This window comes from Atractosteus spatula, chromosome 8 (genome assembly GCF_055471065.1).
Source record: "Atractosteus spatula isolate fAtrSpa1 chromosome 8, fAtrSpa1.hap1, whole genome shotgun sequence".
Lineage (NCBI taxonomy): Eukaryota > Metazoa > Chordata > Actinopteri > Semionotiformes > Lepisosteidae > Atractosteus > Atractosteus spatula.
In genome coordinates this window covers 50,300,130-50,326,250 of record NC_142713.1, presented here as the reverse complement: position 1 = coordinate 50,326,250, position 26,121 = coordinate 50,300,130, and the positions used below count along the sequence as shown (strand labels likewise).

Genomic DNA, 26,121 nt, shown 5'->3' with positions numbered 1-26,121 from the left:
ATGATGTTTTGGGGTTGTATCTATAGATCCTGGAGGCCCAATTAAGACAAGATGAATCATTAACACCAGCAAGTACCAGGACATTCTGGCCAAACATCTGGTTCTCTCTGTGAAGAAGCTTAAGCTTGTCCAAAAATGGACATTCCAGGATGACAATGAATAAATAAAATGAATACATGCATAAAACAATTAAATTAAATTAAATTAAAGTTTATGACTGGTTATCTCAATCTCCACCTCTCAATCCAATCAAACATTTGTGGTTCTGAATCAAAGACCGTTCAGAATCAGAAACCAAAGGTTGTGAAGGACCTAAATGTGGAGGAATGTTCAACAATTCCCCTCAGAAGTTCTGGAACCTCACAGCACACAACCCAAGATATCTTGTTGGCAATACCTGCCCGACAAGTACGTACAAAATATTTTAACTGCGGGGTATGAATACATGTGACCCTCCATCTTTCTGGACTTAAATTGTTAATGAGAAAAACAAAACTGTTCTGCATAATGCTATAAGAATAGATTATAACTATTTTTTTTCAGCAGGACACTTTTTAATTGTCAGTTAACAGCACAGAAACACACCATATAAGATCACATTAAGAGCACGGAGGGAACAACAAGAGGAAAGAGGAAGAAGACAGGAGAGAAGAGAGAGTAGCCTGGAGGAATTGGAACTTGAAGTTTATGCCAGGCGAGAGCCCCTACTTCACCATCATCCAAACCAAACCTAACTGTAAGTATCTAAGGAGAGTGATATTCTGTGTTTTTTGAGAACTTGGGTTTCCTGGGTAAAAGATACCTCAGTAAGAAACATCTTTCCTGCTTAGGGTACATTTTTATGGATAGGTATATAGGCTCCCATTTATTTTGAGGCATCCAGTGTGCAGAGGGAAAGATTTAACTACATTGCATTGCATTTATTTAGAAGGCAACTTATCTCTTATGGCCTCTGTAGGCATTATTTTTTAAGAAGTTCAAGTAGGTAGCTGCGTCAGCATGCGTAGGCTGCAAAGGAACAGGTAACGTGAGCACACCTGAAGAAGGCTCCACAGCTGAAATGTTATGTTTCCTTTTCCATTCTTTTCAGCATAGAATAAACCCTTTACCTGTTCCATTATTTTTAAGAGTTTAATGCTTAGTAGCAGTCTGGGATTTTCTGGGTGATTAGAATGTAAGGCCTCTGAAATGCCTTGTTTGTACATGGTGTAGACACATTCACTTGTGTGTTGTATGTTTTGCTGCGTGTTGTGTATCTTGTTTAACCAAGTGGGCCTGGATTATTACTCCTTTCACCAAAGGTGTGCCAGAATATAAAGAATTCACATGCCTCTAAGTATACCAATCGCACAGGTATGTTCTGGAGAAATCACTTACAAGTTGGGGTTTATGTATAATTACTTCACTTATTGACTAAACCACTCAGTCAATTCCTGATTTTCAGCATTTTCGTAACCTCCCGTTTGTAACAATATTTTTGCCTGCGACATGCCATTTCAGAACTTTGACCTACAGTATGACTCCCATTTAGCCCAAGCTGGATTTACTGGATGTAAATTCAGCAATGAAGAAAAGTGGCTTAGCTTCAAATGTGCACCTGGTTCACTATTTCATATAACTTAATATTATGATTTATACCTCTTTATGTACCATCACAATAAACAATTTTAATATATTTTAAAACAGGCAGGTGTAGACTTGACCAGATGGTTATATTTTTTTAATTCTCTTTAGACTTGTGTTTGCATACAAAAAATAAATGTGTATCCGCACTTTCATTTTTTCAGTTCTATGATTCTTCTTTCTCCTCCTTTAGGGGACCGAGATAAATGGCATTTTAAATCCATATGGAAAAGGAAGCATCTGTGTATTGAATTATCCATTCTACAGCACATAAGACAAGTGGAAGTCTTAGATCTTGAGATACCAAACTTTACATTTTTTTCTACTTCTGTGATTTGTGAGCACTGTCTGGCTCAGTTCTAATACCTCCATATCATAGCACTATTGCATTTAAACATATACATCACCAATTTATTTTAGTTTTCCTCTGAGAGACTGTGCATTGTGCTTTGCCCCCATACTGAACAATTAATTACAATATGGAATTTGGTGGAGATTGAACTCCAGGAATACATGATATTCCACTCTCTAATCTGCATAATCATAAACTCACTTGCAATTTTCCCTTTTTATCTTTGGAATAATAAATGGATTCACATTCTAGCAGATATCTTGAAGCAGGTAGCTAATCTTTGTAGCTAAAAGTGTTGTATAAATGCCATTATTAATTGTTATATTAGAGTCTGCTGCATCTGAAACTGCCAAATATTAATTGCACACAATCAAATTCCAGAATAGCATGCAAAAAGGTTATGTGTATCGTGTACAAGAGGTAGTACAGACAGCATATAATTTTTTTTTAATCTGAATATTTTGCCATATCTATATATACAGTGTATATAGCATACACCTCTTTTTATATCTTCATGAAAATCCATTATGGCAAAATGGGGAAATCTGGTATAGCTGATTAGAATCTGTTGTGTTTCTTTAGCAGACAAACAATAATTGGCTGTGCAAAGTTACCTATTTTTGAACTTTGGGATTCAGAAGTGGCTCCTGAATAAAAAAAAAGCTTTAACAAGTATAAGCTAAAAGACAAGATGACATATAAAAAGTACATACATCCTGCTGCTGCATGTATAGGAATAAGATTCCAGACAAGCATCTTATTCAGTAATGAATTCCCAGTACACTAGGATAAAATATCACAGTTCTCTACATGTCTGAATCACAGAAATGCTGTCACAGGCACCCCTTACAATAATGCAGTACCAATGTAACATGTTTTACTGGATTTGGAAATAATCTACAAGCAGAACTCTAATGGAGAAAGGCACAGCTTTCTCTGCATTAGCAGTCAACTGAAAGGGAGAAACATGAGCTTTCCTAAGTGTTATCTAAGGTCACGTTTTGTTATTAATCAAAACATTGAATTGTTTAGAAATATTCTTAGGATAAAATATTTGTATCAGAAACACCTCACTGTCTAAAAAAAGAGCACCACATGTTCAAAATACATTTAGATTACACCTGCCCGTGTTGACAAGCCATTCACAGATTCATTTGGCATAACTGAAAGCAATCAGTCTTAATGACGATAATAAAATCATAAAGAATTATTGTGCACTACATCACACAGCACCGTTACAGATGGTGTAAGTCCAAATCCTTACATTTCACCACAATGAAGACATATTTCATATATATACCAGAAAATCTCAAGAAATGGAAGATACCTGCGGCATTAAGTCAATGCTAATACTTTGAAGTATTCCCTATTTCTTCTGTTGGAATTACAACATACTATTATACTTACTATAGCAAGATGCTGGATAGAATTTCCATTATAAAAATGTCAGGCCTGCTTTCCATCATCTGAAAACAATACTTGTCTTCATGTGCAGAACTGTGATTATTTCAAACAGAACAAGGCACCTTCATGTTACGTTATTTTCTGCAGCCCACAAAGTAGGATGTGCTCAGATTTTTAATTTGCACTTTTCTCTCCCCAACGTGAAGTAAAAATAAAATTGACAGTAACAACACTGGTTCTTTTATAGACCACTCTGTCACACAGGACACTCCTCTAGCTGTCCAGAATAAACTCATATGCAGAAATTAAATTGTTGGATAATCTGAAAGCACAAACATGGTATAAGAAGGTTTCTTTAAAATCTAAAGATAAATAAACAACGTATATCTACATTTTATATTAATATTATCTACAATATAATAAGAAAAGTCCAATTCCTAAGGAGGCACACAACAGGAAAACCGAAATTAAGCTTAAAAGATAACAATTAGGTCAGAAACCCAATCCATTCCTCAATTCAGAAATTCATCTCACTCTATGGACAAGATCTGTTTATTGAGTTAAAAATTGGCTACTTCAGCAGAGCTGCACATCGGAGCTAGTAGATTGTTTTAACAGCGACTAATAGCATAATTTTCCATAATATTTTCTCAGATTCTGGGTATCATTCTATGAAGGATTTTGTTTCTCAAATTATCCATTCATCCATTTTCTGCCTCATCCAATTCAGGGTTGTGAAGGAGCCGACGCCTGTCCCAGCAAGCTACACCACCTGGATAGAATGCCAGACCATCGCAGGCCACACACAGACACAAAAATAGACATGTACACATTCACACCAGGGCCATTGTTTTCATAAGCCAGTTAACATACCAGTATGCCTTTGGACTTTGGGAGGAAACTGGAGCACCCAGAGGAGACTCCCACAAATCGGGGGAAAACATACAAACTCCACACAGATACCATCACAGGAATTGATCCCAGAACCCCAGTGTTGAGAGGCAGCAATGCTAAACACTGCACCAGCAACTTACTGTTACATTTACAAAAGAAATTAAATGCAACCATGAATGTTTCATCCTCATGATATTCTAGTATTTTGAATGGCTAATTTGAATATGCAACAATAAATTAACAGCAATAATGAACAATAAAGGTACACTGCCAAAGCAGCTTTTGTTTTCTATTACTTGCTTGTGTTCTACTGGAATTAGAAAATAAGTTGTATTCACTTTTCCATTACCACAGTCATTTGACAGGTTTGAAAACTGACCATGTAAATTAAACTTGAACACAGACACGAGCAAAGAATCACTGTTATGTTCACTACTGCCTATTAATGCTTTCAGATGGGAAGACATATGGAACCATAATTACGTTTGCACATTAACTTTATCTATTTAATTTCAAACAAAAAGAAATCAGTTCATTTGTGAGAGACCTCCTTTAGCAGAGAAGGTAATGAGTACCTCTTCAAGTCGTGAACGTTTCTTAGGATTTACACTGAATGCAGCAGTAGAAAATTCTACTCATTACTCCAAAAGAATGAAAATAATACAGTACAAAACGTGTTTTGACTCCTAAAGACATAAAAGAACAATGCGAGTGGACTTAAATCGCCTGTATACTTGAGCTTCCTTCCCTGTCGGATCAGGAAAAACATTTTAATTACTTCCAAAGCAGGCAGACTTTTGAACTTTTCAAAGGCAGTCAGTTTTATCTATTTTCAGAAGATCATCACATAGCATTTACAAATACAACAAAAGCTTAGTGAATGAACTACACTGCAGACAGTGTTTCTGTCAATGGCCTTTATCCTCAGCCGAAACAATACAACACACAGGTAAAGTAGGACGAGAGGCTCAGGGGACTGAAAGGGCCAGCTTGATTAAGCAGTTGGATGCATTTCAGCCATACAGCTTAGAATCTGCTGCTGTAGCCAAACACAGCAGCTGGTTTCTGTATTATGCACAAAGAAAGTTTTTAATCTACATATCAGCATGAAACCAATAACACTCTGTTCCATGCCTTCAAAACATCTTAAGAGTTACATTCTGAGGCAGACTAATATTTATTTATCACATGTCTCATTAAGAAACGTTGGGTAACAATCAAGGGCTCTCATCGTATACTGTAATATATATTCAAAACTTAATTAACCTCTTAAGGTTTGGCAACAACTCAAAAATGAAAAATACCTCTGGAGATATTGTTTGCTTCTGATTGACAGGTTCTTAATTTTGATTTGTAGCTTCACTACAAATGTAAAGGGCGCTGATTAAGCCAAGCCAAGTTTGATCTTTTCAATTATTTTTTTCAGAGTGGGCCGAACACAGATTTTGTTACTATAGGATGTAAAATATTCTCATTTTGGGTAAAGTGGTTCAGTGGAACAAAGATCTTTGTATATATAACAAAAACAGCGAGGATTTCTGAAATGGAGGAGGCTTCTTAACTTATATTTAAAAATACGAGGGATTCTTAATAAAAAAAACTATTTAAAAAAAAACACAAATAATCTTCATAGTTATGACAACTATTTATGTGAACTTGAACTTTATTGCCATATGTAACCGATACATTTACTGATACTATGGAATTCTTACTTACAGAAAGTCTGTCGATTGTTAAAACAAGTGTAAAAACACGAAGTGCAGACAGTGCATCAAGACAATATACAAACAATAGACAATGTATAAGTAAACAAGTAAACAGTTTGAATGTAAACAATGCAGACATGTAAACAATGACTGGAGATGTGCAATAAATAAGAAATCATAATGAGGAAGATGGTGTAGGTGTGGTCCGAGGGGCATGGCTAAATGTGTTCGCCAATCGCACTGCTTGTGGATAGAAGCTATTGAAGAATCTGGTGGTACAGTAAGTGTCCGTATGCTTTTGTATCTCTTGCCTGAGTGCAATGGGGTGAAGAGCTCATGCCCGGGGTGGTGACTGTGGCCAGAATTCTACCACGGCAGTGGTCCTCATAGAGCTGTTTAATCTCGGTGAGACCACAGCCGATGATCTTCTGGGACATACTGACCATTCTCTGCAGTGCCTTTCTTTCTCGAGAAGAGGTGTTGCCATACCACACGGTGATCCCATTGGTGAGGATGCTCTCGAAGGTGCAGCGGTAGAAGTTCACCAACACAGGTACTGGCATCCCCCATCGTTTGAGGCATCTCAAGAAATAAAGGCGCTGCTGAGCCTTCTTCAAGATAGAGTCCGTGTTCACAGTCCAGGTTAGATCTTCAGAAATGTGAATTCCCAAAAACCTAAAGCTGGTGACTGTTTCCACTTCCGTTCCATCAATACTGAGTGGGCTGTGAGTGTGCGGCCTGTGTCTCTGAAAGTCCACTATCAGCTCTTTTGTTTATTTACATTCAAGTCCAGGTTATTGCTATGACACCACCTAAGCAGCTGTACGACTTCATCCCTGTAAGTGGACTCGTCATCATCGCTGATCAGGCCTATTATAGTGGTGTCATCCGCAAACTTAATGATGCGGTTGTTGCTGTGAGAACACATTACAGGGGCAGGGTCCTCAAAGGGCTCTACTTTCCCAATATAGTATGCATTTTTGCCTCTGAGAAGACGGCTGACCAGAGCTGCCACCCACAAAACGGAGATTGCAAACAATCAGTAGAACGGAGAGCGGTTGTATGCCCTACCCCAGACTATATAAGCAGACAGCCGAACAGGCAAAGGAGAAGAAACTGGCCAGATGACTAAAAGGAGGAGATACTCTGTGTGAAACGGAGACCAGGAAACAATACTCTGTGTAGGACTGAAAACGGGAGGAGAAGACTCATGTGAGTAACCACCTACTATGCCTAACCTGTATAGCGTGAGAGATGCTGTAAAAGAGCCTGTGTGGCTGTACAACAGTAAGTTTTCATTAATACCAGTAAGCAGCTTATTTTCCCGGCAGGTAGACAGAGAGTATACACCAGTTTAGGCAGTAGCTCAACAAAGAGCTAGGTGTTTTAGTTTGTTGTTTTGTTTTGTGACTGGTATGTTTTTCACTTTGAAAATAAAGGAGCACTGTTTGGAATGTGTTGGTTTAGACCCAGGTATTCTGAGAGCTTGCTCATGACCCTTTTACGTCATCACACTGCTCTCAAGTGGTGCTGCTAAAACTGAACCTAAATTTGGATTTAGAGAATCCTTTCCCAAAACTCTACCTCAAACACTACTTCTCTAAAGTACTCAGTGGCAAACTGTACAGCATATATGTATATTGTACTCATCATCCTCACATTATATCATAAGAATAAACTCACCATCAGAAATAGGTAAGAAAGACCACTTGAATATAATGTAAAAATAAGTTTTGGCTTTGCTATCCAAACACTTTTGGAGGGCACTGTATCGTGGAATACAAGGAATGTTTCACTCTGATCGAGGACCCATTCAATACCAAGTGCCTTATCCACATCCGCAAGTGTCACTGGTCCAGACAGAGATATGGGATAGAAGTGAATCGGCTTAACTTCAGTCAGATCACATTTTTAAAAGGAAGCCAAACAAGACGACGCACACTTTTTTGGAGCATTCCTTCGGGGTTTTTGCAATGCAGATCTGACCAAATGCACTAAGAAAGCACTGCCTCAACAAATGCTGCGAAAAAGAATCAGAGAAACAAACTGACAAATTAACATTTGGGTAGTGTTAATTAGCACTCATGACTGAACACAAATAGCATCCTGCCATCGTAAATACTTTCCCTACATCTTGCAACTGACCATAGTAATTAGCCACAACCACTACCATATTGCTCATCTAAAACAACACACTCCAGAATAATCCAACAGGAAAGTTACATTCAGTCTATTGGAAATAGGTTCAGGAACACACACTAGCTATTTTTTCACCTCATGGCCTTTGAAATCAGATGAAAATGCCCTTCACAGTGCACAGTAATGAAGGTATGTCTGAATCAAGGTATTACATTTCAACATTACATCTCACGACCTAATCAAATTATAATCTTTTTTCAAAAAAGTCAGCCTATTTACCCTTTATAACTATTTCTGTTCAGTGCTGAAATAAAATCTTTTGAAACTGAGTGCTTTTCAATGTTTCATAAGCTATTTTAAAATTACAACCACCACTTTTGAAGGCACTCTGCATCTTTCATGTCACTTCCTCGATCTTGATTCTACCATAAATTTTGAAAAATGTACTGTACATTTTTTATTAGGATCATCAAAAGATCTAAAGGGTCCAAGACAGAAATATGCCAGCCTCCATTGCTCAAAATGCACAGATTAGATAAGGGTTGTTTCATGACCACTCTAACCAGGCTTTGATCTGTGTAGATCTGTATCCTCTGCAAGGCTCCATTACCAATTTCCATTGATTTATATGTTTTATGAGGTATATAGGCAATAATCCGAGCTAAAGATCTATCCACATCTACAGTAAACGTACAAAGAAGAAAATGACGTTTTAATTGCATCATTTTTGATGATCCTGATATTAAAATCCACCAGGTTACTACAATTTTTCTATAGTTTACTTCTACAAAGTTATCCTATTTACCAATTTGTAGTTCACCCATTATACAGAAAATACTGTTCAAGAGAATCAAGTCAAGGCTTTTGAATAATTTCACTCACTGTAAAACAGATACTCAAGGAGCAGCACACCCAAGTGGCAGAATCCTGTGTCTGAACACAATCTATTTGGATTGCTCTATTTTTTAGTGTCAAATGAGCTAGCAAAAGTCACTATCAAATATAGTTAAAAATCCTGGGGTGTTTCTTGAAAGAGGTAGGGGTGTTACCTCAGCATCCTGGCCAAAATTCCCATTGGCCTTTACCAGTCATGGCCTCCTAATAATCCTCATCTATGAATTGGCTTCATCACTCCCTTCTCTTCCCCACTGATAGCTGATGTGTGGTAAGCGTTCTGGCGCACTATGACTGCCATTGCATCAGCCAGGTGGAGCTACACATTGGTGGTGGTGGAGGGGAGTCCCCATTACCTGTAAAGCACTTTGAGTGGGGTGTCCAGAAAAGTACTATTTAAGTTTAAGGAATTTATTATTATTTTTATTATTAAATCAATGTCTTGCACACAAGCTAAGAGAACTAGATATTTTCAGTCTTGAACAGAGAACATAAGTGTAAACTATGTGGTTTATAAAGCCTTGAACAGGAGGCATGTCTTGACCCAAGATGTTGTATAAGTATAGAAAAAGCAACTCAGTCATATTGTTGAAGCCAGGAACCTGTCTGGATATGTTTTTCTGTTCAATTAGCTACTTGATACCAAACTAGCAAGAAGGGTTGAGCACCCTCCTCTTCTTTGTGACTGTTCTTATAGCTTATGACCAGGAGTTTTACTCTAGATTGTAAAACTGATATCTAAAAAACAAATACTACTGTGGTGTACAATAGCAGGAAATTAACACGCATATTCAAGACAGTTTTTAAAATAATCCCCATTTGTTAATACTTGCAACATGAACGATTATTTGCAATTCTGTTTTGTCATGTGCATTTCTAATTCACACTGGATCAGAGAATCTCATTCCCGAGCAGTTATCCATTTTGTCTCTTTAAAACTGAAGTATCTAGTACAAATCAAACTAATGAGACAGAAAATCAAATACTTTAAAAATGTATTTTCTCTGTGATTTTCTACACATGCAAATATATTACAATTAGAGTAGTACACATGCAATATTCAGCACCTTATGTTGACTTGTATATGAGAATGTACAGTTCCTAAAGCATATAATGAATAAAACTGCTTTGCTTGCGATGCTGATTTCCATTTCTGCTGCAAGAATGAAAATCATTATGTTTAACTGTACTCAAAAAACAGTTGATGGTTTTACTAAGATTTTGCAGTTTACATCACATACAGCTACATTTGTTAATGTATATGTAGAGTGCGTGCTTTGCAATGTTTTTATTCTTTTTCTATTTATGTATCCTACTTTAACATGTTACAGCACAAAAACAAAATATTATCAGAATAACTCAGGACTATCACTCCATAGGTATAACTCGAGCAAGGGGAAAGTGGAGCTGTAAGGGATTTTCAGATAAAGAGCTATGAATCATCTTCCACAATCAGGCAATCAGGATGTCTGATCAAAACAATATACAGAGGCTGCCTGTGCAAAGTGGAGTATTAAAAACAAACAAACACCGCTGATTGAAATTGCAAGGTTATGTAAAAAAAACGAGTAACAACTTCCGAAGCCTGCGGTCCAAACAATGAACTCTACTACTCCTGCAGCTATTATTTCCTGCAGCCCGGTCTGGGGCATATTTTTCACTTGATTAAATTCGCAAGAGTCATCCTGCACTCTCTGTCTTCAGATGATGTACCTACCTTGCAGTTCTCCACTTTTGCTGTACAGCTCTCTCCTCTGCTCACGCAGATAGGCGCTCATGCTTATAGCGTGGGATGACGATTCGAACCTGAAAAACAGAGTTTTCCAAAAAATGTCAAGATGCGTGTAGATTAGTGGTTTCTCTTACTGATATCTCCCAAACATTCAGAATGTAGCCATCAACATTAAATCATAATCTCTACCAGTCATGTACATCCTTACTATGAAAGGACAACTGAAGATTCATTCAACACAAACTAATACATTTTCTATAGGAATACTGAATGAAAGAATGGAAAAGCATAAATTTCATAGCTGACAACTATGTTTGTGTTAATGCTGTTATACCTTACCTCTTCGTAAAAATGCATACATAACTATCACTTTCTCAAAGCATGGTACATATTTATGATCTATATTCATTAATAATTCAAGACTCTAGTTCCCTTTGTCCCCTGTAAAATTACAATTATTCACCCACGATCATTTGCAAATTTTAGATGGTAAGGTTTAGATGGGGAACCCTCTATTAAACTGCTGATCTTTTTATATCAACTAAATTTCTCATTTTATTTTTTCTTTCTTATTCAATTCATTCATCTTAAAAATCTTCCCTTAATGTACTACTGAGTTGGACTTATAGGTGTTTGGATTTTTTAATGTGACGAGCCCTGAGACTTTGTATCTACAATGTGCTTTGTATCTAAACACAAGGTTTAATGTAAGTGACTAGAAATGTATATATTATTTATAAAAATAGTTGAGTTTAAATTCATTCCTAGCAGACTAAACTCCTAAGAATTCATTAAAAATGTTATTTACAGTTGTTTTACAGTCTGTGTTCTATTCATCAAACTGCATTTTAAGTAGAAGTATTTAGAATATTAGGCTCCTAAATGACGTGTAATGACTACTGCTGAGCAGAATCAAGTTTTCCCAGAATGAACATTTCTTACTTGAAAAGGGACTGCTTGGGCCTCTGGGGTTTCTTCTTGCCAAAGAAGGTAGCAAAGTCACTGCCAGAACTGGCGTAGGTGAGCTGAGCTGTGGGCTCAGAGGCACTGCGAGTGTTCTTCACATCTAGGTAATCCATCAGCAACACCTACACAAGGGAAATGCAAGACAGATGATCAACCCCAGACCTCTTTATCATCCATGCTTACATCTTTTATTTCCCTGTTCAGGTGCAGCAACTAAAATACAAGTTCCTTTGAAAACAAACCACTGTGCACATGTCTCGAACTCATTCAGGAGCCACATTAGTCAAAGCTTTCTCTGGTGTCGTAACTGCTTAATGACAGGCTTGGCTTCTTCTCATTGATCACAATCAAAGCAATCTTTAATTGCCATTAATCAGAATCCGCATACACCTGTGATCTCAATAGTAAAAGGCTACTTTCTGTTTGATGAAATACAGAAATCAATTAATTTTTAACTGAAAATGACAACAATTTCATAAAACTGTTACTGAATTTTGTTATTAGATGAAGAAGGAACAAAATTTAGTAAAATGGACACCATCACTCAATTGTCAAGGTCAGGTATCCAAAGATTAATCAACAAGTACAGAGAATTATTATATGCATCTTACAGACCAAGGACTGGAAGAACCAAAAGCTGTTTAAACAGGAATGAACAATGCTTGAAGTTAATATCCTTACAATCAATAGCATTCCCATCTTGTAGTGTCATATCATCATCAGCTAAGCAAAATTGGGCCTGGTCAGTATTGTGATGGGAGACATTTAAAAAAACAGGATGCTTGTCACTTGTTGACCAGTAGGTGGCAGTCTTTCCTATGGAACCAAATTTCCAATTCTAAGTATGGTGACAGGGGACACTGTACCACAGAAGGTGACATCTTTTGGAACTTCTAATCCAAGGTCTCGACTACTTGGTCATTAAAGATTCTATGGCATGGGTTTAAAACGTGTTATAAACCATGGTATCCTGACTAAATTACACTTCAGGTTCTGCCCTACCTAACCTAAAGGTAGATTTCTACCCTTAACTCAAGTGGAGAAGTAATTCTGCACTCCTCCAGTTATCTAGTGGGTATAGAAAGTCACTAACCCCTTTCAAAATTTGTAGCTTTTGTTGTATGACACTCTGAAAATAAAAACTAATTAAATTAGGCTTGTTCCATTTTTACTTACACACAGTGACCCACATTAGCCAAGTGAAAATTATATTATAAAACATTCTGAAAATTAATTAATATTACAACAGTAAAATACCATATTTGGATAAGTGAACACCCCCCTTACAATTGCATTTGTAAACTTCCTCAGGTATAATCACCTTACAGATCACACAACAAACTAATTGGCTCCCACCTGTGATCAATTGTGGTGATTTTGATTAGTTCAGAATAAAAGCAGCTTTTTCTAGAGGATCCCACTGCTTGGAAGTGCATTTCAAAGCAAAGAATCCACTATGGGCGGAAAGGTGCTTTCAAAAGTACTTTGAGATGAAGTTGTGGAAAGGCAGGAGATGGGTATAAAAACATTTCAAAGGTTTTAAGTATCCCATGGAGCACAGTCAAGACCATCATTAAGAAGCTGAAGGCGTACGGCACCATCCAGACCTTCTCTAGATCAGGCTCTCTCTCCAAACTGGATGACCAAGCCAGAAGGAGACTGATCAGAGAGGATACCAAGAGGCCGATGGCAACTTTGAAGGAGCTACAGGCCTTTATGGCAAAGACTGGTCATTGTGTGCATGTGACAACATCACAAGCGCTCCACAAATCTGGCCTGTAAAGCACCTCAAAGATTCTGTGGCCAAGTGGACCTAAATCAAACTTTTTGACCAGAATGTAAAACAGTAAGTCTGCCGAAAACCCAATACATCTTACCACCCAAAGAACACCATTCCTACAGTAAAGCAAGATGGTGGCAGCATCCTGTTGTGGGGGTGTTTCTCTTCAGCTGGGACTGGGACACTTGTCAGGATAGAAGGGAAGATGGATGGTACAAACTACAGGCAAATTCTTGAAGAAAACCTGCAGCCCTCAGCCAGGAAGTTGAAAATGGGAAGATGGTTCACCTTTCAACACGACAATGACCCAAAAGCACACCGCCAAAGCAACTGTACAGTGGCTGAAGGACAGGAAGGTGAATGTCCTGGAGTGGCCTAGTCAGAGCCCCAACCTAAATCCCACTGAAAATCTTTGGAATGACTTGAAGAGGGCAATGCATCAACGGTCACCACGCAGTTTGACTGAGCTCGAACAATTCTGTAAGGAGGAATGGGCAAATATTCCTCCCTCTAGGTGTGCAAAGTTGGTAGAGAGGTATCCAAACAGACTCAAGGCTGTAATTCAAGCAAACCACCACGTATTAACTCAGGGGGTGTTCTCTTATCCAACCCAGTTATTCTACTTCTTTTTTCACTTGGATGTTGCAAGGTACAATTTGTAAATAAAACTGGAAAAAGTCTGATTTTATTTGTCTTCTTTCTGGGCTTTAAGGCAACAAAAGGTGAGCATTTTGAACGGGGGTGATGACTCTCTATACCCACTGTCGTATCGTGTAGGTGGTGCTCTATTGCTACTTGGCACAGAATGGCTGCCATGTGTCACCATGTGATATCTGCATTCAATAGTGGAAAAATGAGTAACCCCCTAGGTGTGAATCTCTTGGGAAACCTGATGTGTTATACCATTCTGCCTTAAACTTTATCACAAGCACCCCTATCAACTCATTACTGAAACCTTTATTCTTTGTCTGATTGACCCTACTTTAAATTAATTTACAGACCTTAAACTGGGAAATCTTATCTTAAGAATGTATTGGCAGTTCTCTGTACTATCCTACAATTTAAGACACTACCTTTAACACACTGAATCTCCCAAAAGCATTTACTACCTTGGATGCCAGTCAAACTGCCGCTGCCAGAGGCTAGCTTGTCATTGTAAATTAAATGCTCTCACTTTGAAAAAATACAGGAGGATCTCGACATCCAAGAACTTTTTGGATTTGAGAATCATTTTTCATTTGAGAATTCGGTTATCTGTGATTTAGTCTCAGCAACTGGGTCTTGGACAAGAAAAAGAGCAGAGCGGGACGAAACTGAGCTGAACTGTTAATGGCAATCTTCAAATTATCAGAGCAACAGAGTTGGATTATGAGAAGAATCTAGTGAGTGAGTGATCATCTCCCTGCCACCTTCCCAAGTATTCACTACCCTGCATTCACATCGCAGCGTAGTGTTGTTTTTATACTGCAACAAACACTCTTGGTTCTACGTCAACAGCATGGGAAAGGACAGACTGGAGATGACTTCACAGACTCACTGACAGTTTTATTGACTGTTTACTGCAGTGGGGCATGCTAATCACAGAGAGAAACTAAGAGAAAAAGTGCAGGCATTCCCTGGAGGTACAGGAGGGATTCATGCTGTTTATTGTTTTAGTTGATCTGTGTTATTTTATTAGACATAAAACCAATGTACTTTATCTTATAAGGCAGGGTTACATACAGTATATCTCTTAACTACACATACTATATACTGTAGTACATTATGCAATAGTAGAGGGGTGGACTTCATTATATGCAAATTTGGCTATTCACGATGGTTCTCTGCACCAAATGTTCGCAAATGTTGAGACCCTGCTATACATACATTGTTCCCGAAGTACTTCAAAAATACATTTCTATTCTTCCTAGGAAAATGTGAATGCAATATATTTTGACCTTAGATTTAAAGCAGTTTATAACCTCTTGGCCTCTTGTTATTTTTGAAGTACTTTAAAAAGGGTTTAATATGAATCCAGAACACTCAGCTAAAATAATTACAATTTAATGCCAAAAGAAAAAGGTATCTGAAAACCCTTAAAAACCCTCAAACCCTCTGTCAGTTCTTAAAAAAAAAAGATAGAATACAGAATTCCACAAGCTTTTATACAGCATATTCTGAGAAGACTTTCAGTGGCTTGGAAGATCAAAAGGGGGACATACTGAATTAGATTGTATATTAAGGTGAGTATTATATATACATTTATTTTTCTGAATAATATTTATTTATATTTATTTGTTGTTTTAATGTTGAAAACAAAGTTTTAGTTTATGTATGCATTATAGAAAATATAATAAGAATATAAGAAAAACACAAATATGTCTAAGTCTTCTGCACAGCAGTGTACTATAAATGTTATCGACACCACAGATGTGAAGGGTAATTCTGATATGAGACTTACAAATTACAGCACTTTATATTTTTATACAGGGGTCCAACTCACATAAGCAGAAAACGGTGTGCAGTATTCTCATGCAAGTGCAGAGAGGCTGTATATTTTAAGAGTTATGTGTCTGACAAGTGGTGCGATTGCTTCCCCTGGCTTCATAAACAGCACATGCATTTAAAAATCCCAATATCTTCTGCTCTCACTTTGAAAAATACCACATTTTCAATACATAAATTGCACTTGGAGTACTTAAAAACATCTCTGTCATTTCTGTTCACAAACTGTGAATGCGATATATATTGACTTGAGATTTGAGGCTGTTCATAACCTCTGATATTGTTTAGGCACCATTGCAAATGTCACACAACCCTTAAGAGAAAACAATTACTTACAGCATATAAATATATCTTAATTTTAATGACATAATTAAACTGCAAAAGAGACGAACAGTAGAAAATGTAATCTATGGCATTCATTGAGCATTAGAAAGCAAGTGACGTTATAATTCCATCGCTGTATTAATTGCTAATGACGAACTGATGTACTGATGGAAGTAGCAGAGTATGTAACCTTGGACTTAATTAAATGCCAGTTTTTACTGATGGAGAGTCCAGCCTGCTTAAATTGCATTAACATGAACTACTGAACTTTTGAAGCAATTAACCACAAAGGCGCACAAAGTATGTTTCATGACAGATTAAGTATAGGTCTTCAAAATAAAGCAGTGCTTCAAAAATTACACAGACATCAACATTTTGTTTTGAAAAAGCACGGTGGGGTTTACTCAACAAGTTTGAGGTCTGTGACTGACCTTTGTGGGTTATAAATCTGTTTAACAGCTAATCCGCAAATAAAATGTTAATGGCCTGATAATATTCCTTGCCTGTATCCTGTAGCTGCTAATAGATAATAAGATCTCAAATTTGTTTCCATTTAAATGCTGGGAAAATCTTAAGCTTAGTTTCAGACTAATAAAAGATGGTTTTCCTCCAGGAGACAAGAGATGATTAATTTTTTTGTGAAAGCTGCAAATTACCCTCCACCCTCATTATACCAATAACCGTTATATCTGCATCTCGCCCAGAAGGTAACTATTCTTTTGCTGTCAACAATATTAAATCTTATTAAAATCACCTTTATTGCAGCAGGCATCTCATTAAATTGTGCAACTTTCTTGGCTACGAAGGACACAGTTATAATGTGCAAGTAAGATAGGATAACTCAATTGTGCTGTTCACAGATGAACTGAACTTTGTCAAAAGACCTAATTGAAGAACAACACTGTTATTGCTTCCAAACAACTGTTTGAAAGGAACTGTTACAACCTGTATTCATAAGCACGTCTTTAAATGTCTATGTTGTTTGAAGCATACACCGGTAAATTAAAAAATATAAGAGCAATTAGCACCGAGTAGCAAAAAAAGAGAAAATGATACGATTTAGTTTTGAATATGCTGGGCACGTTTTCTACGAGCACCGTGAAAACATCTGTACGCGCTGCACGGTTTCTCTTAATAAGAGCAAACAGTAATGAGTTAGTGTCATGAAGATGTTTACCGGAACAGGATATTCCTAACATACACACTTTAATAGAGGCAGAACGAACTAAGATATTTGTTTATAAGCAGATGACATTGGGATCATACTTTAATTAAACATTCATTATAAATTCCTTAAAGATCAGAAGGTAGGCAAAATAAAGGATTTTCACCAGATAATATTCTTTAATTGGAATCGGAGGACTCAAAGATCACTTGTTACTGTATGTTGTGTTTTTTTTCCCCCAGACAAAGTTATGGTTTAATTTGCATTTCTCTAAACATAATGCGATAATCCCTGAAATGCTGTCATGATTTAGGTTTACCAGTATATTTAAAAAAACAGTTTTGTTGCTACTGATTACATACGTAACCAAATCCCACAATTTTCAGCTCTGCGGAGATTATCTGTAAGACCCTTCTGTTCTACTATAGTGGAAAAGGCTGTAACCATACCACTGTGGCCAATTTAAAAATACTGACAAAATGTCCCTTTTTCCTTATTAAAATACATTAAAAACACAAAAAGCAGGTACATTTATAGAAATTTTGATGATAAACATTGGAAAATGCCATATATTCAACAGTAACATACAGTAAGCTTGTTGATGGGAAAGTTTTCATGATTTAGTCCATTTTCGTATTATTTGTGTAGCAGTGTCCGACCGGCATGACATGACATGTCCGACAGGTCTTCACAGTAATTTGTGGGTTTACAGGCATGCCTCTTTTGTTAAAGTTTATATTTGATTCAATATTTGTGTTGCTTTCAGTAATAGTATTTGCCACTGCCTCCCATTCCTGTACTATTGATCTGGTTATTAGTAACATTTGCCATTTTCCACATTATTGATCAGTTAGTAATAGTGTTTAATATAACTGGAACTTAATAATACATTGAGATTTTCAAATGGCTTATTATGTACTGTTTGTTTCCTAGTGGAAACTATCTTACTTTTCAGTGTTCAGTTCACCAACAGATGTGTTTCTAATAAACCCTACCTGTAACTGGACAGCCATATGTTTGTAGAGCTACCTGTTCATGTTTTCTATTTTATTTCTAGAAGTGAAAAGTAAAAAGTGAAAAAAATCCACTTGGTCCTGTTCTGACAATTATTTCTTTTTTTTATTCAGGGGGTTGTGGGAGTCTGAAACGAGCTACCTAGCTAACCATGTTACTGAAGCTGATGCAGGACGAGATCAATTATCTGCTAGCAACCAAATTAAGTACCTGGGTCTTCTCTTCTTTGTGACATTTCTTATGAAATTCTTAATTTCTAATTGAAATATTAATTTTTGGGAGAATATTCCTCATGGATTTAACAAGATAAATCTGAGACTGTAGATAAAATATTCAGATAAAATACTTTAAAATAATCCTTCAATGAAACAATATGGACATACCATCTATTTTGATGATGCATTAGTTATATGAACTAATGAGCATGTAAGATGGGGACACATTCTACATAATTAACGGCACGAATATTAATGAACTTCACTTTTCCTTATTATATTTACATCCGATCCCTTGGTAGTTTTAAGATACTGTGGTCTTCTGCAATTTTGCTTTGTGTAGCTTGTTTAGAACAGTGTATTAATATAAAAGTGTCTGTCTCTGAGCTGCTGGTGCCTCGTGACTGAATCGAGTGTCAAGCCCTCCAGCTGCAGGGAACTGAAAAAGGAATTAGAAGAGACTTGGGAACACAATCAATGATGAAGTGATCATGCTGAAAGCCGTTCTACAGTGGCTCCTTCCAGTGAAAGACAAACGCAGTTATCAAAGGTCTTTATTAAAGAGAATTTCTTAAATTGTCAGAATTCCTGGCCTCTCTTGAACTTTGCACTTTAGCACCACTGTTGATTTAAAACTATGCAATTGTTATGGCAGCACTTACTCTTTTCCAAAGTAGTGCTTATGCTACAACCTTTTAAAGACAATATAACAAAATTTCACGTCTGTCTCACTCAGTGATTTCAAATTCAAACTCTGGTTTGTGGTTCTCAAACTCTGCAAACCAACAAGTAATTTGCATTGCGTGCACAGGCCAAAATAAGATGCGAAAAGGGCACATTCTCTCCAAGCTCCAAGACTTCTAAACGATGAACACGAGAATTAACAGTTGCAACAACCTGACTGAAACTGACGAAAACAACACAATTTCATTAGACAAGCTTATTAATGTAAACCCTGACACGAGAGGAGCTCTGACAGTGCCGCTGAAGACATGGTTGGTGTTTGCAGACAGCCAGGCTTCTGGGATGGGTTTGTCAGTTTTTCGAGGACATATATACTGTCTTGTGTTCTCCCAGTCATTTCATTCGCTAATGAAATGCAAGACTTAAAAACAACTCAATCTAACAGTTAGGATTACTAATGAGGTTGACATTTATCAATGAAGTAGTTCAAGTAGCTATTTGCGTAGGCTGCAAAGGAACAAGTACAGGTTTATTCCACGCTGAAAAGAGAAGAAAGGACACCCGACTTTTCGGCTGTGGAGCCTTCTTTGAGTGCGAGTTCGGGGTCACACCCAAAGAAGGCTCCACAGCCGAAACGTTGTGTTTCTTTACTTCTCTTTTCAGCATGGAATAAACTTTTTGCTTTGTCCATTTATCAATGAAGTTAACAGAACTTTACCGATTCATTCTGAACAAAGTGTTATTCACATGCCAGCCTTTACTGTACAATAAGAGGAGACAAAGAAAGGAAAATATGGTTTCAACACTTTAAAACTAATCTATGTTACTGCACAGCAGGACATATTTGTTAACAATATGTAACATTTGGAAACTCATACTATTACCTAAACACAGCCATAATTGAAGCCTCGATAGCCCACAATTATATGCATAATACTGTATTATGCAGATTATACTTTTCATATGTAACTGAAAAAAGGAACAGAAGAACAAACAGTGCTGTGCAGTACACCTTACACAGGTTCAGATAGTTTTAATGCAAAGTAAAATACATTTAGCACAGCACCTATTTAATGAGAAATAAAATATTGCTTGCAAATATTGTAATAAACTTTAAAGTTTAAGGTAAAAGTCTGTAAACACAATTAATGCTGAACTTAAGTTGGCATGTGAATGACAGCTAAAAAGCTAAAAATGAATCTGTAAAGCTCAGCATAATTGACCAGTTTAATACTCACGCACTTCAAAAATACTTGGCATAATATTTCTCTGAAATATAGTTCCATGATAAAAGTTACACAGTAGATCATTAATTATTTGGTAACCGATAATCCAGTTTCCAATATTTTCTGGCAGTTAGAGCATATACTGTATATTCGGTGTTCACATGAAAATCGCTCTAAAGTCAGCCCTCAGTCTGGTGATGGAGCAATATGCTGCTTTTTTACTATCAGTGCATTTCCTTCAATATATGCATTTCCTTGAATATATACTATATATATACATTGTAACTCATTACACTTTTATTTCTTCTATTTATCGCTATTTTTAAAAACAAACCGAGCCTATTGCCTGGACTAGCTACCACGTTAATTAACATTGTCCATTATTGAGGGGAAAGTCCAATATTTTATAGACCAAATTCAATCTTTAGCAGATTTTGTCAGTTAAATCCAAGTGAATTAAAGTGAAGCCCACTAAACCGAAGATTTACAGAACACAACACCCAAAAATACTATGATATAAAACTGTGAAAAAAACTTTGACGTAATTATTCAGCATTTTTTTAAATCTGGCTACCCTTTATCCCTTAGACACTGTATAATCGATCTACTGTACTATAATAATAATTACTAACACATATATAGCGCTTTTCTGTACAGTTAACTCAAAAGGACTTTACAGGTAATGGGGTCTCCCCTCCACCATCACCAATGTGCAGCCCCACCTGGATGATGTGACGACAGCCATAATGTGCACAGTATGTTCACATCACACATCAGCTCTCAGTGGGGAGGTGAACAGAGTGATGAAGCCCATTCAGAGATGGGGATTATTAGGAGGCCAAGATTGAGAAAGGCCAAAAGAGAAATTTAGCAAGAACACTGGGGTAACACCCCTACTCCTTTAGAGAAATGCCCTGGGATTTTTAATGACCATCGAGAATCAGGACCTCAGTTTAACGTCTTATCCAAAAGATAGAGCTTTTTTTTACAGTATACTGGCCCTGTCACCATACTGGGGCATTAGGACCCCACAGACTGCAGGGTGAGCGCCCCCTACTGGCCCCACTAACACCTCCTCCAGCAGCAACCTTAGTTTTTCCCAGGAGGTCTCTCATCCACATACTGGCCAGGGTCACACCTGCTTAGCTTCAGTGGGTTGTCAGTTGTGAACTGCAGGGTGATATGTCTGCTGACAACTACAGAATAGCTCCAGCAAAAAAATGCTTAGAATTACTCTTTTAGTCCTTTTTGAAGAAATACAGAAAGTACTGAAAAAGAAATCAGTATATTTTAACATACCAATGAGAAATTGGTATTCTTTCGAAACACACCATTTGTGTAGAACAAGTTGATTATCTTCAACTAATATAAATGAGGAATTTAAATTGAGCTTTCTCCTTTTAAAATAAAACTGCAATATGACAGATTAAAGTCATCTGAAATAAATATTAAGTAACAGAATGAAAGAAACATGAGAGAGTACCCTCACGTCAACTCAAATGACAGCAGATTTCCAAGAAGAAAGCAAAACAATAACAACTCCATATTTCCTTAAGCCACCAAGATTGCAAAAACAGAGAAGTATATTATTGCTTTTTCACTATCAGTGCATTTCCTTCAATATATACAAAAATGTTATTAATATGACACTGCTGAAAATGACAAACTGATTAAATTGTTCAAATAAAAAAAACTGCATATCATGTTAAATGAAAACAGATCACTGTCTATGGATTCTCGTCAGTGAATTCCTGAGTTAGTTTTCACATGGATGACAAGCCATCGGGAAACCACAAATATATATTCATTGTCTTTATTAATCTCCAGGGAATCTATGATTTATTAAGAGATGTGCCAGGAGCTTATAGCAACATTTGGCTAGATTTTTTCAAATTAAAAATGGAATCCCTCTTTTCCAATCTATATGAAACATTTGACAAATCTTTAAACAAACATAGAATTCCCATCCAAACTCCATACATACCATCTGTCTTCAGTTTTACCCTGATGTGAAATAGAAAGTGTATTTAATTATTTTAGGCACTTACAATGAATGAAAAAGCTGAAGTGATACCAAGAAATGGGGTAATTTTGGGAGGTCTCTTAAGAGTTCTTTGAACAAGCAACCTCAGTAACGGACACACATTACACAGTGTAAAATGTGCTATATTTAGAATTTCAGAAGGATTTAGATAAAATTCCTCATAAAAGACTCATATCTAAATCACGCTTGGGAGAAATGAACAATATAACTTCCCAGAGATTCAGATTCCTATTTGTCCTTATGAGGTCTAGCATTATGCAGAAGCTATATTATCAGCAGCCTCTATTATTAAGTAGTAGAATTAAATCATATAGGTAACCAAAAAGTTTGACAATAAGAATTAAAAACTGATTTGACTGCTTTAAAAAAATCCACAGCTAAAATAACATATTTTAAACCTCTGTCAAACAGCAAATTTGGTTATCAATTGTCAAGTGTATTAACATCACAAATTGTCACAGTTGTTTTATTAGCTTTCAAAGCCGTTTATATGCCTTCACATCAAGATATACTGCTAATCTTTTTTTTTTAAATAATGATACTGAAATCCCATTTATGAATTGATTTTCATAGGTTCTTGCATATTCCACAGAAGAGCTCACTGAATACCTTCCAGAACTACGGTCACTTTTTCACTATTTAATTAAAACTTTGGGATTACAGTGCCTCAGAACTGAAAACTATGCACTCCACATGCAGATATAGTTTTACAAATAGCTAAACCAGATCTGGAGAGGACTCTTATTACATACAGGACATACATTATATTCCCTGTTTTGTTGTTTAGGTAAATATTTTATACTTGGATTGTATTAATTTCATGCAATATTGTTTATTTTTTAATAAGTCATTCTAAAAAGGGGTATCTTCTAGCAAACAAGGATAAGAACAAATAAGACTGCCAGTATCAGCTATACTAATCAACAAAAGACTCAGTGATAAAGAAGGTGAGCAGTGAGAATGCCTATTAACTACTTTCAATTGAAATTCTCCATTAATAATTACTTCAAAAACTACCAGTCAAAAGGACATTTAAATGCAAGCAAAGATTCTGTTAGCACTTGCTACAAGGATCAAGTTGGGAAAGCAGACAAGAGAATAACACAATTAAGATCCTAATTAACTGAGCATAACATTAGTTATTTGTCTAAAATGGTAAATTGTTCAGTTATATGCTTGTGGATAAACAGCATTAATTAGCCATTGGAAACATGATGCAAATTATCTTTGCTGGAAAATATTTTAAGAACAAACCACTGATTTGTTTACCCCTAACAAATTCAGTGTGTCATCTGAATAAAGGATTTCAGGAATGTTTTGTAAAGCTTTGTGAGCAGAACCGATTCATTTAAATTTATTTCTTTTACATTCCAAGGCTTTTCCTAAAGAAACAACAATTTCGTAGGATTTCTTTATAAATCTGTATGTGTTTTTTTTAATATCTGATAAACAATGAAGAATAATTTTAGTCATGCAACACTGATAAACAGTTAGACTCTGAAGGGCCATATGTTAAGTGTATTATACTAGTGAACAGGAATTGCAGAGAACAAAGATCTTAAAAATTTACAAAGCCTTCAAAAGATACTGAACAACTGCAAATAACTGTGTTAGAACCAAAGTCCAACTTTCCCGGTTGCTCATTTTGGAAGAATTGCGTGCTTTAGGAAGATTTTGGGTGGTTCCATATTTTTTTCCAGTTCTTAATGATGGACCTGACTGTGCTCCAGGGAACTTTCTGCACCCTAGATCTGTTTTATACCCCTTCCTAGATCTATACAGTACCTCCTCACTTTTTTATCAGTGTTACACAAACAGCTTCTGGGTCTATATGGTAGTTTCTGTCCTAAATGTCCATGTATAATTTGTAATGTCAATATTAGCCCAACTTACAGTACGTTTATGAATAAAAAAACTAATAAAATACAATGTCTAAAATCAGGAAATGAATATGCACATATTACCATGTAGTGTGATCCTTACTGAAAAACACGTCACTCATATCGAAGATGGTTTTATCCAATCCAATAAAATATTTGACCAAAACATTACAAATCATGAAAGCTGACAGAAAAATCTACTGCCAGTTCTCACAGGTACTGTACACTCCAAACTCAGCAACATAGGTTGTGCGATGCTTTGAAAGTTCTTTAAGATGTTGGGTGCGGAAAGTTGAGACATCAATGTCCAGAGAAAAAATGGTAAGTCTTGCAATCTTTGATCTGCACCCTGCATTTGATCATTCATATGAGTGGTGAAGTTGGCTAGACTCAAGAGTTCTGCAACCCATTTTTCAGCGTTCAGTTAAAGGTACAACATAGAGCACAAACAGACCAAAAGGGCTGAAATGAAGAACTTCTAACTTTGCTTTTTAGCAACTGCCATTTTGGCCAAAATGCTTGGCTTTGTACTTAAATGCAAAAAATGTTGTCAGCGGCACAGATTTCAAACTTTCCTTGGAAAACAAAAATAATTCCGTAAATAAACCAAATGAATTGTATTTTGTACCACAAAGAGCTTTCATTGGGTAGTATGGCGTAGAGAATTACAGAACACTCAAGCCAAGTCATAGTTTTTATAGTTTGTCAACTTAATTTTTTTCGGTGCTTATTAAATGTTCAGCGCATGTGTCGCTATAAATCCCTTACGCATCCAATACTTTATTGCCATAACAACAAATCACATGGAATTTGGTAATAATTATTTGCATGCCAATAATAGCATACATGCCGTAGGTTGCTGACCCCAGTAATTTGTGTGGATCAGTATAATAAAAGAATCCCATATTAATATGTTTCTATCTGAAATAGAAACAGTGAATCCAAAGAAAGTGAATATGTTCTGAAGGCAATGTGTTTACTTCTTGACAGTCATGGGTTCTCAGTGCTCCGACACTAATGCAGCACTAAAATGAACCAAAATTCTGTGAATGTCATGGAAAATTGCCATCATCAAGCCATTTAAAATTCTAATAGCAGGTGCTGAACAAAGCTGTTTCAATGCTGTAATATTTTTGGCCACTTACCAACGTCTTCTATGAGCTGTGCTCATCAACAAGTGTAATTTAAATAAACTAAGTAAACTAAATATCCAACTTTACATAAAAAGAGTCAATATACGTATGGAAATGTTTTCTAAAAACATAAGAACCAAACCTCCATAACACAATGTAATGAAATTGTATTTTCATAAAGTCTGTCAGCTCCTTTACTATCAAGAAGGCTGTGAACTATGCTTTTCTAGGTCCTACAAATGACTGTACTGTAAAACAGTTTTCAAACACATTGCACAATTCTGCAGCTTTAAAGCTTTAAACAAAGAAAAATTGTTTCTTTTGCCTAAATTTCTTTTTAGCATGTAATCACTAATCCTCTTTTTTTTCCTTTTAGGAACAAATGAAACTTTACCAGTTGGTAAATTAAAGGAAAAGCACCTCAGATCAAAGAAGGAACAATTTATTTTTATTACCTTTAAA

At 36.3% G+C, this 26,121-nt stretch overlaps 1 protein-coding gene across 2 annotated transcripts in view; it reads right to left on the bottom strand.

The window, feature by feature from the left end:
* The window catches only part of exoc4 (exocyst complex component 4), a 217,901-nt gene that overhangs the window by 150,145 nt on the left and 41,635 nt on the right, over positions 1 to 26,121 (bottom strand). For both annotated transcript variants that reach the window (XM_088923436.1, XM_088923437.1), the window contains exons 8-9: positions 11,687 to 11,832; positions 10,730 to 10,818 (exon numbers count right to left, since the gene is read on the bottom strand). In XM_088923436.1, coding sequence (XP_088779562.1) covers positions 10,730 to 10,818; positions 11,687 to 11,832 — 235 coding nt within the window. The remainder of the gene's footprint in view (positions 1 to 10,729; positions 10,819 to 11,686; positions 11,833 to 26,121) is intronic.